General features: G+C 56.1%; 1 protein-coding gene across 3 annotated transcripts; it reads left to right on the top strand.

Annotated features, from left to right (window-relative positions):
- Positions 1-537: 537 nt before the first annotated feature.
- On the top strand, positions 538-10,615 carry CYB561A3 (cytochrome b561 family member A3). 3 transcript variants are annotated; one of them, XM_037060519.1, is made up of 7 exons: positions 538-624; positions 3,219-3,325; positions 4,496-4,694; positions 5,775-5,983; positions 6,494-6,648; positions 7,107-7,263; positions 7,888-10,615. In XM_037060519.1, the coding sequence occupies exons 3-7, from the start codon at positions 4,511-4,513 to the stop codon at positions 7,909-7,911; spliced, it is 729 nt and encodes a 242-aa protein (XP_036916414.1). In that variant the 5' UTR covers positions 538-624; positions 3,219-3,325; positions 4,496-4,510; the 3' UTR covers positions 7,912-10,615. The 3 variants fall into 3 exon arrangements, with proteins under 3 accessions (XP_036916414.1, XP_036916417.1, XP_036916415.1); XM_037060522.1 differs by lacking the exon at positions 538-624 and adding an exon at positions 632-822; XM_037060520.1 differs by lacking the exon at positions 538-624 and adding an exon at positions 1,811-1,954.
- Positions 10,616-10,634: the final 19 nt, after the last annotated feature.

Here is a 10,634-nt window from a genome sequence, read left to right as displayed (position 1 = left end):
CTTCCGGAAATCGATTTTAAATTCCGGAAGTAGAGGGCGAAGAAGGGCTCTGTGCCCGCCGTGCTACGCGCTGGTTCTCGGCTTTCTCTCCCGGCTCTCCGGACAGCTCTGTGTTTGGGCTCCCGCTTTCCGGGGCCCGCCCCGCTCCGGGCCCTCCCAGCCGCTGACCTAGGCCTCCTGCCCGGTTGGCGTGTGGCTTTGCAGAGGGCCAGCCCTTGACGCGAGGTTTCGCGTCGGCCCAAACATTTCCTCTTCCACAGGATGGGTCTGTCCCTGCAGGGTCTGACCGTGACGGCGTTGCTGGCCTCTGGGGCCCTGGGCTTGGGGGATAAAACTCCGGCGGAAGAAGTGCAATTGCCATCAGCTGCTTGGCGTGTTAGGAGTGGGAGACGCCGGACTTCATTTCCCAGGAGGCCGTGCGCGCGACCGGAAGTAATGCAAGCCTTTAAAGGGCGAAGTGGCCTCTCCAGTTCATTCTAGGACGGTGGTGTCGGCTGTGTGCGGTCTTTGCAAGAAATCTCGGACTCAATTCGCCCGGGAACCTCGGGGACGGCGGCGGGCGTCGGGTGGCAGAAGCGGGTCTCGGAGACCCCAAACCCCGCTGCGTCCCACTGTGGTTCGGGGGTGAGAAAGAGCCCGGGTTGGGAGTTTTGGGACCTGGGTTCGAGTGCTGCCTCAGCTGCTACCTCGCTTCGCACTGTCGCGACCCCTCGCTCGGCCTCAGTTTCCTCTTTTAGGAAATGGACACCGTTCTCCGTGCCCTTCCTTCTGCCAGTGGTGGTTATAAAGGCACGAAATCTCTGCAAAAGTCTCAGTCAGCAGGTGGAGCCTCGCCTTAATTTTCACCCAGGGTTAGCTGGGACCTCTTTGGACCCAGCAGGGGAGTCAGGGGTTGTCGGGCATTCCTGGAATGGTTCTCGGGGCACCTGAACCAGACCAGGGCATAGTCCGAAGGTCTGTAATCTCTCCGGTGCTGAGGAGGGCTTTGATTCTCTGCCTCCTGACTGGAATTCAGGACCCCTCACTCCTCAGTCCTGACTTCACAGGAGCCACACTCCGAAGTGGGGAGCCCTTGGATCTGAGGGGATGAACGGGATTCCTGTGCCAGCTCTGCTGCTCCCCTCGCCCAAGGCACATTCTGTCTTTGACCCCAATATTCTTGAGTTTAGGACTTGAAATTCTGGATTCCTAAAGCCATTCATTTGGGAAAGGAGAGGAACAAAATGACTTTGTTCTTTCATCTATTTGTGGTTCTTAATTATAAAAGTAATTATAGTTTGAAGTAGAGCCTTTTCCCGTCTAAGGGCTGAATGGGAAATACTTGTTGTACTTGCTTTGTTGCGCTTCAGGGGCTGTTGCATTTTTTACACAGGAAGCCAAAACCCTCCACCAGCAAAAAGGTTAGGACGGGTTTTATTGCATTGCATGCCCATTTTACTGCTGTGGTCTGGAACCAAACCCATAATATCTCCAAGGTATGCCTGTACTCCTTTCCTACCCCAGGGCCTGGCCTGTGTTCATGCCGCCTGGGAGAATGCTTTCTGCCACTGTGATTGAGGAGAGTATTAGGTTGGAAAGTGTGTTTGTAGGATCAGAGTCGGCAGTCTTCACCCACAGGACACATCTGGCTCTCCTGAATGGTTTCCACCTTTTTAAGTGGTTGAAAAGGGATGGAAAGGGTGATAACTTGTGACATGTGAAAATGATATGAAACTAAAATTTCAGTGTCCGTAAATAAAGTTGCTTTGGAACACAGCTGTACCCATTTGTGCAAGGATTGTCTGTGACTGCTCTTGCACTACATCAGCAGAGATGAGGATGTAGTTGTGACAGAGACTGAGCAGCTGGCGAAGACTAACGTGTTAACGGTCCTGGCCCTTCACAGAAGAGTTGGTGGACTTCTGTCTTAGAACAGGGCCCCACAAAGCAAGGGCGGAGTAGGGACCACACAGAGGTGAGCACATCCTGGAATTAGCATGGCAGGCTCTCGGAGTGAGGGAGAGCATTTTTAGCATTTGGGTTGTAATTTTCACTACGTTCTTCCCTTTTTTCTGCTTTCACTCTCTCTTTCAGGCAGAGGGAGGGCTCATCTGTGTGCTGTGCGCAGTATTGTATTTCAGACAATTTCCTCTGTCAGGAAAGTCCCCATTGTCCATTCCAGTCTGCCCCAGAGCAGTCATCCAGGACCCCTCCCAGGGGAGTGCACACAGTCCTTTTTGAGTTAGTGTCTTTTTTCCTTGGACAAAGGAAAAAGTGCCGAAAGTAGATATTGTTTGATGGATGGAGCCTTCTGACCAAGAGGACCTTTGTGCTGACTTAGCACTTCACTGGGGGTCGTGGGGGTTAGGTGACTAAACATCTGGTGATCTGAAACTTCCTCTGCTGGTTTTTAAAAATATGTTATTCATTTATTTTTAGAGAGAGGGCAAGGAAAGGAGAGAGGGAGAGACCCTTCAGCGTGTGGTTGCCTCTTGCGCCCCCTACTGGGGACCTGGCCCACAACCCAGACGTGTGCCGACTGCAAACTGAATTGGCAACCCTTTGGTTCACAGGCCAGCATTCAATCCACCAAGCCACACAAGCCAGGGCCGAAACTTCCTTGGCTCTTGCAGGAACTAAGGGGACAGCTCTGGGTTTGGTAGTTGAATCACAAAGCTTCAGGAAGCTGATGGCATGATTTTGTCCTTCCAACTTCATGGGAACTTGTCCCCGCAACCCCAGACCTCAGGTCATCTTTTATCAGAGCCTACTGCCACCTTGGGTCACCACGCGAGAGCTCCATGTCTCTGTTTCTGGTCAGGCGGATACCTGGCACAGCGTCAGGGCCATGGAGGGGCCTGGGCAGGCACCGGTCCGTGAGCTTTAGGGTTTTGCCAGTAGTTAGGATGAGATGCTACAACAAAGGGAAGTATAGTACTTTACTTTCACAATGTCCTTACATACATTTTCTCACTTGACCTTTTGAGAACCTGTGGTCAAGGAAAAAAACATGAAGCCAAACAGATAAGGGTTTGAAACTCCCTGCCCACTTACTGGTCTTAATGCCAGTAAGAATCTTTCTGAGCCTTAGTGTCCTCATCTGTAAAATGGGGATGCTATCCCAACTCCTCACGGGGTTGGTGGGAGGAATAAATGGCACCATGGGTAAGGTTCCAGGGTGGTGTCTGCTCAACGCTGCCTTTCACGGAACTACACTCATAGCCGTGCCTTTCTTCCAGCACAGAAGACTGAGTGCTGCAAGCGTTAAGGGATCTGCCCAGGGTGCCTCACCTTGTAAGAGTTAGAGCCCAGGCCCCAGGCTATCAGCCTGCCACTAGGTGTAAAGGTAAGGAATCAAGTGTTCTAGCTCCTTGGGAATTCCTGGCTACTTTAGGGGCCTCTTCTCCCTGTTAGCTGGTTCAGATCCAGGGACCTGAGCTGCAGGAAGCCACAGTGTCGTCACCTTCTTGGTGTGCGTCCGCGGGATGCTCTGATTTCCTTGAGACCTGGACCTGTGCTCCGTACACGTTAGCCAAAGGCCAGGCAGCTCTGGGACTTTGTGCGCGTGCTTGCTCCCCCTCACGCCCACTTGCCTGGCTTTTAAGATGAGCTACTCAGGGATTCTCCATGCTTGAAACCAGAGTCAGTTTCTGAGTTTATCAAAGTAACGTCATTTCATTTCACACCGATGAGATGCTGTAGGAACTTAACTCTTCTTTACATCAAGTCACCTGTGGTAAGGTTGGCTTCACTGTGTATTTTCCACCACAGTTCCCAGAACCTGCCGATGATGCTAAGCAAGGGCACGCCGGAAAGTCTTGCTTTCTAGACCATGAGCTCTTGCTTCCTCTTTTCTCCTCTGGACTTTCCCCAGAGGAAGAGAAAGCAGAAGTCTCAGGCCTGCGGACGAGCTGAGGGCCATCGCCGACCTCCAGGTGTAGAGAGCGGGGACTTGGAGCGAAGGCCTGTCCTTACCTTCCCCATTGGGAGGCTTGGCCCCGCAGAGAACATCCGCATGAGAACTTTTCTGTGCAAGTGGGAGCCCAGGGGACGTCCTCCCGCTGGCCTAATAGCGTGCTCCTTGTTGATTATGATGTTGCCTCCTGGTGTTAGAAGTGAGGGCCTGGGCATTTGTGTTACCCAGCCTGGATTTCGCTTCCTGTCCCTTCTTTTCTGGGAGGAGGTAATTCTTTATCTTCTGGCCCTATGAGGGGAGACTGAGCCCAGGGCTCCGGGCCCAGAGCCTTGGCACTAGGCCACATCAGAGGAGACACCTCCCGGGGCCAGCCCCAGGCCTGGCTGGGGGTACTGTGCATTAGGGCAGGTCCGCAGTCACTGTCCCTAACCAGAGAGCAGGCCCACCCAGCCATCAAGGCCCTGTGGAAGCGGTGCCCAGTCTGATGGCAGGGGCAGGGAAACAAAAGGCATCCACCCTTCCGCCCAAGAGCAAGGTCTTTCTTTGGCTGGCGTGCGGGGCGTACCTGAGCCAGCAGGGACACGTGATTGCTCCCTCTAGGAGTGCCTGATCAGAATGGCTGTGGGATCGTTTTACCTGTCTGTCCTGGCGCTGTCAGCCCTGGGCGTGATGTGCATCCTGTTTACCGTCTACTGGATGCAGAGCTGGCACGGTGGCTTTGCCTGGGACGGCACCATATCCACGTTCAACTACCACCCGGTGCTCATGGTGACTGGCATGGTGGTGCTCTACAGCGCGGGTGAGTATGAGATCAGCGTGGGAGACACCCCACAGCCCAGGCCTGGACGGGGCGGAGCAGCCTCTCTCTGGGGTTGGTTTTTGTCACCCTTAGGTGCAGGGCTATGGAGGTTGGGCGGGTGGGTCTGTGTGTGGGCCTAGGTGTCATCTGGAGGCAGTAGCAGCGAGAACGAGGGCATCTGAGAGGGCAGCCTCACAGATACACGGCTAGGCCAGGGATTGTCAAAATTTTTCTCTAAAGGGCCAGGTAGTAAGTATTCGAGGCTTTTTAGGCCCCATAATGTGTGTTACAGCTACTCAGCTCTGCTGTCGCGTTGCGAGAGTAGCCACAGACAACGCGAAAACGCACGCACGACTGTGTTCCAATAGCACTTTACTTACAGAAATACCATATATTTCTGTGTATAATGCACACTTTCTTTGCCCAAATTTTTGAGGGAAAAGTAAGGATGTGCATTATACATGGGGGGTGCTTAACACACAGTTTTCACATGGGTGTACATTACACACAGGAGCTCATTATACTCAGCAAAATGTGGTAGGTGGTGGGCTGGATTTGGCCTGGGAGCTGGAGGGAGCAGGAGGCCAAGGCCCCTGGTGGCATGGTGGATCCCGACGTGAGGGATCTGCCCGCTCCTGCCAGACCCGTCTGCCCCGTGCATTCAGAGCCGGGCCGTGGGCCCAGGAGGGCCTCCGTTTCCCCACTTGCATAGTGGGAATGACGGCGACATTGGCAGTGGCAGTGTGCCCCATGTGCTTCAGACACGGCGTCCCATTTTGCTTGAGAGGTAGGCTCTATTGCTATCCCCATTCCACAGCTGAGGGAACCGAGACTTAGAAAGAAGATGCCAAATAGCTAAGAGGCGGAGCCAGGGTTGGCACCTAGGTTATCCAACCTTACAGCCGCTGTTTTTGGTAGCGTTGTGAGAATTCAGTTAGATGGAATGATAAGCAACACCGCTTTCAGCATTTCCTTGTCCCCTCTCTGGGAGGCTGAGTGGGGCCGTGTCGGGCCCATTGCCCTCATGGGTGGTGAACACGAGAGGAAGAGGCTGAGCCCCGGGACTGCTCTCTCCCACAGCGTCGCTGGTGTACCGCCTGCCCCAGTCTTGGGTGGGGCCCAAGCTGCCCTGGAAAATCGCCCACGCGTCCCTGCATCTGACGGCCTTCATCCTGACCGTGCTGGGGCTGGTGGCCGTCTTTAAATATCACAACAATAACAAAATCACCAACCTCTACTCGCTGCACAGTTGGTTGGGCATCACCGCCGTCTTCCTCTTCGCCTGCCAGGTGGGTGCTGCCCACCCTCCTCTGGGTTCCCACGGCTGAGTGGCAGCCATAGGCTCTGGCTGGGGCTTTGCTTGTGCCAGCACCAAATTCCCTCTGCTCGCTGCCTGGAGACGGCCTTAGCCGGGCACAGCCTGTAGAACGCGCAGTTTAAAAGGCCGCGGGAGATGGTGGCTCCTATACTCACCCTGCTCTGCCCATCTGTCATTCCAGTGCACTCTGAGCAAGGGAGTTTTATGATCCAGGACTGGAAGGAAGCAGAGACAAACGAGGATGGCTGTGTTTGTGGGAGAGAGGGGTTGTAGCTAAGCGTTCCATGAAAGGTTCTTGTTTGTGTAAGAGAGACAGACGGGCCACACGAGGAAGCCTGGCGGTGCTGGGGCGATTCCTGGTTTGAGTTAGGAAGGAAGAGAGAAGGTTCAGTGACCAGTAGGAGGCGCTGGTGAGATGGCATGACCTGGAGTGCCTTTAGTCACACACAGGTGGATCTGGTACTTCTCCCTGTGTCCACAGTGGTTCCTGGGCTTCTCCGTCTTCCTGCTGCCCTGGGCATCCTTGTGGCTGCGCAGCCTCCTGAAACCTGTCCACGTCTTCTTCGGGACCTCCATCCTCTCGCTGGCCATTGCATCTGTCATCTCTGGCATTAATGAAAAGCTTTTCTTCAGCCTGTGAGTGGAAGGGGGCCCCAACGCTAAGGTGGGAGGAAAGAATCATCTTCAGAGTCATGCCTTGTGCTCACTGGACCCATCCAAGGGTGGAGAACGGGGGGCTTTGGGGTTCGGCTCATATCTGATCAGGAAGGTAACAGTCTTAGGTTGAGATTGGTAAGTCAGTCAGTAGGTGTTTCTCCAGCATCAAGTTGGCTTAGTACCTACTGTGTGTCAAACTATTCTAAGCACCTTAAATTTACCCCTCTAATTGCCCCACAACCTCAATACTGTTGTCATCGCCACTTACACATGCAAGGCCTGAGGCAGAGTAGAAAGCATTCTGCAGACACCTGTTGTGGCCGGGACTTTGAAAGTGTGTCAACATTCCAGGCCTCTGCCAGTGGCGCTGATTCTCCCGCTGGGCAAAAATAGGTGGGAAAGTCTCTCAGGGGCCCACCCTGTTTCACCGTCTTCAGGAAGAATGCCACCAGGCCGTACTCCAGCCTGCCGGGCGAGGCCGTGTTCGCCAACAGCACCGGGCTGCTGGTGGCGATCTTCGGGCTGCTGGTGCTCTACATCCTGCAGGCTTCGTCCTGGAGACGCCCGGAGGTGGGCGTGATGGCTGAAGGACAGGTATGGGGTCCTGGTCTCCCATGCCAGGATGGGGGAGGGCCGGGTCTAGAAAAGGGTCCCCAGAAGAGGCCAAGGCCTTCCCTGGAAGAGACTAACCCGGTGACGCGGTGGGAAACCAGGTAGCTAGAAGGTGGGGTTAGGTTAGCCGGTGGGAAGCTCTGGTGCCAGGCAGCACGTCCCAGCCACTATGGCAGGGGCAGCTGCTCAGGCTGTGGGTCTCCCAGGGGCCTGTCCACTGGGGGAGGACGGGGTCACTCCCTTCCCCAAATTCCTGTGGTTTCGTGAGGGGGAAGCATGGTCTTATGTTCCCCAAGGAAGGGCTTGAGCATGATGAGGGGTGTCGGGACTACTTTTCCAGCTTTGGGGCTAGCCTCGCGGGATGGGAGCCTACCTCGCAGGTGCTTGGTGACAAGCGGAGTGCTTGGAGCAGGCTGTGCCTTTCCTTGGCCACTCGGGCATCCGAGGGATGGGGTGCGATGGGGTGTGTATCAGGCCCGGGGGCTTTGGGGGGGACCACCCTGTAGGTTGGGGTCAGTATGATCTGTTCAGTTGGTGTGATACCTGCAGGCCAAAGGCCACTGTGACACATGCCATTGACACCTGTGCCTCTGCTTGTCTCTCCAGCCCCTGTTGCATGAAAGGGAGTGAAGCAGGAAGGAGCTCCCAGGAGCAGTCGGGGGTGCAGTTGGACCCCCTCAGAAGCTCTCTTGTACCTGGGCCCCCTCTGGTCTTGTCAACAGACGTGTTTGGGGCTCTGGGCCCCGACCTCTCCCTCCCTCCGTGCTGGGCCTGCTCTCTCCACCAACTGGCTGCCCATGGCTTTTCCTGGGGGCCTTGGCTCCTGCACCCCTTCTCGGCGCTGGCTTCTGAAGTCCTCCACTTAGACAGGCCCTTCTTGCCCTGGCTGCTCCCACCACTCCTGCTGTCTGGCTGAAGTCAAGCTGATTTCCCCTTGAGGCCCCTCGGGATATGACAGGAAATCCCAGTGGCTCGGACGAGCCGGACTCAAGTGCAGTCTGTAGCGTGGAAAGTGAGGGAGGTGATGCACCCCTCAGCTTCTTTGAGTGCATGCGTTTCATTTAGGCGCTCACCGTGGGATGGGCCCCCTCAGCTGTGTTACCTCCACCTGGCCGTCCTGGATGTGAGGCTGGGCGGGAACGTCAGGTGAAGGAAGGGGAAGGCAGAGCAGCTTCCGCAGAGGAGAAGCAGAGGCGCTGACTGCTCTCCTCCCATCCCTGCCTTCTGTGTTTGTGTCCACTGTGGCCGTGTAGGTCCACCCCCTCTAGCTGCGGCTACAGCTGGGGCCTGGATGCTGGCCTGTCCTCGTAGCTTACATGCCTGTCACTGTCAGGCAGCCCAGTGAGTGCCGATAACCTGCTGTCCCCAGCTGCCCCAACAGGGATGGGTAGCAGGGGTGCCCCAGACTCCCATTACTTTCCTCCCCAGGGGAGGGTTCTCTGGGCAGGTTCAACCTTGCTCTCTTGGCAGGGCCCTCGCTCAGCTAAGTTTCCCACTCCAGCCCACCATGACACATGCCAGAGTGTGGTGCTTTGTACCCAGCAGAGCCCAGGAGCCATGGCCGCCTTCACAGGTGTTTTTTGCTGAGCATCCGAGTGCCTCGCCTGCCCCACCACTGTGGCTACTGAAGGGCCAAACCCCGTCTTGTGCGCCACCCTCAAATGAGAGCTGCAGCTGTTCCCGGGGCGGGAGGTGGGGGAATCTGGCTCCTCTCCTATGTGTGGGCACTGTGGCTTTTCCTGCCCCCCCCCGAGATGAGTCCTTCTGGGTCTCGGGCGCCACTCTGGTGTGCTTAGGTCACAGGCACCATGACACCAGGGGCCCAGGGTATGCTCACTCTCTGGTCAATGGCAGCCCCATGCACAACCCCACGTGGTCAGGTGCTGGCAGGGTGACTGTGACTGAACCTCTCCAGTGACTGAAGGCTTCGAAGCCGTTGGGGTGACTGCCAGGTACCTCAGCCACATGGTAGGTCGCATGGGTAGGTGTTTCACTTGTTTATGAAGCCTGATTTTCATTAAATATGTTTTTTAAGAGTCAGCCTTTTCTGCTGAGATTGTGCTGAAACGAGCTCTGGGCAGTGGGTAAGTCTCAGGACAGTTCTGACGCTAAGACCCGAAGAAGGACGAGCCAGAAGTCACCGAAGATCCACATGATTCTCTTCCCGGAGCCGCACGCCACTCCTGGCGTGTGCACGTGCCCCTAACACCGAATGCCCTTTGAGCACCTTGTTATCACACAGGAAGACGTGTTGCCTGTTGATAATCTGGAACACAAGGAGAAGCGGCTCGCCTGTGGTTACCCAACCAGGAAGTGGCAGAGAGGGGAGCCGCAGGCCAGGTGTCTGATGCCAGAGCCTCCTCCCCGGCTGCTGGGTGTGTGCATCTGTGTGTACTGATCACTGCACCTTTTTGTCTGGCTGCTGGACAGGGGGACCCTGGGCAGAGAAGCCCGGGGACTGAGGGAGCCTGTAGTCAAGTTGGGGCGAAGTGAAGGGGCCCCTCCCTCCCTCCCAGTGTGACCAGCTGTAGATGCCCCCTGGTGGTGGAGCAGGTGACCTGGCAGGACCTGGATGCAGACTCCAGGGTGGCAGTAACTCCCAGGGGGTGAGCCCAGGGCTGTGCTGAGGCCTCCACCATCAGTCCCTTTCAATCCTTTTCCACACCCCACGAGACAGGCACCATTCTGATTTTCCAGGAGGCCCAATGACAGGCCCGAGTTTCCGCAGCCGGTCTTGGGCAGCACCAGGGGCCAATGCCATGTGTGTGCACCCACACTGGTTCCCGTAACTGCTCCCCCACACAGGGTGCGGGTCGCGTCGCGTTCCGTCGCTGTGTGCCAGACTCGGCAGTGCCGTTAGCGACTGCTCTAGAGACCCCCGGGGGCTGGCCTGGGCGTGGTTTCTGTTCCACCACTGAGCCTTAAGGTATGGTGGTTTTTCCCCTTCGGTGTCCCACTTGATTCCTGAAGAACTGGTGGGATCTGTTGGTGTGGTGCTGAGACAAGCCGCCGTCAGGGCTGGTGTGTGTTTCAGGGGGAGGAAAGGACGGGACCCCAGTGACGCCGACCCCGCTGTGCAGACCCGCCTCTGGGTTCAAGTGGTGGGCCATGGGCCATGATCGTCCCCAGCGGGGGCTGGGGTCTCAGCTCCTAGGGCAGCAGTGGGGCCACCTGTTCACACACCTGGGAAAAGGTCCCTCAGAGGAAGCAGGAGCTCTGCTGCGTCAATGTGGTTTATTAGCTTGTTTTTCCACACTGGCTCAGGTTCAGATGCAGAGGGCCTTTCCCAGAGGGTCTTAAAACAGAGTTAGCCAAGCCAGTTAAAGGCTGTGCTCTTCCCGGGGAAAATGCTG

The sequence above is a fragment of the Sturnira hondurensis genome, unplaced genomic scaffold (assembly GCF_014824575.4).
Source record: "Sturnira hondurensis isolate 20B ecotype Veracruz unplaced genomic scaffold, ASM1482457v3 Scaffold0011880, whole genome shotgun sequence".
NCBI classification, from domain to species: domain Eukaryota; kingdom Metazoa; phylum Chordata; class Mammalia; order Chiroptera; family Phyllostomidae; genus Sturnira; species Sturnira hondurensis.
The sequence above is the reverse complement of the archived record's forward strand: the minus strand, read 5'-3'. Positions and strand labels throughout refer to the sequence as shown.

Coding starts and splice junctions, on each gene's coding strand:
- CYB561A3 (XM_037060519.1), top strand. CDS start 4,511: ATGGCTGTGGGATCGTTTTACCTGTCTGTCCTGGCGCTGTCAGCCCTG. Junction 4,695..5,774: donor GGTGGTGCTCTACAGCGCGG/GTGAGTATGAGA, acceptor TCTCTCCCACAG/CGTCGCTGGTGTACCGCCTG. Junction 7,264..7,887: donor GCGTGATGGCTGAAGGACAG/GTATGGGGTCCT, acceptor TTGTCTCTCCAG/CCCCTGTTGCATGAAAGGGA.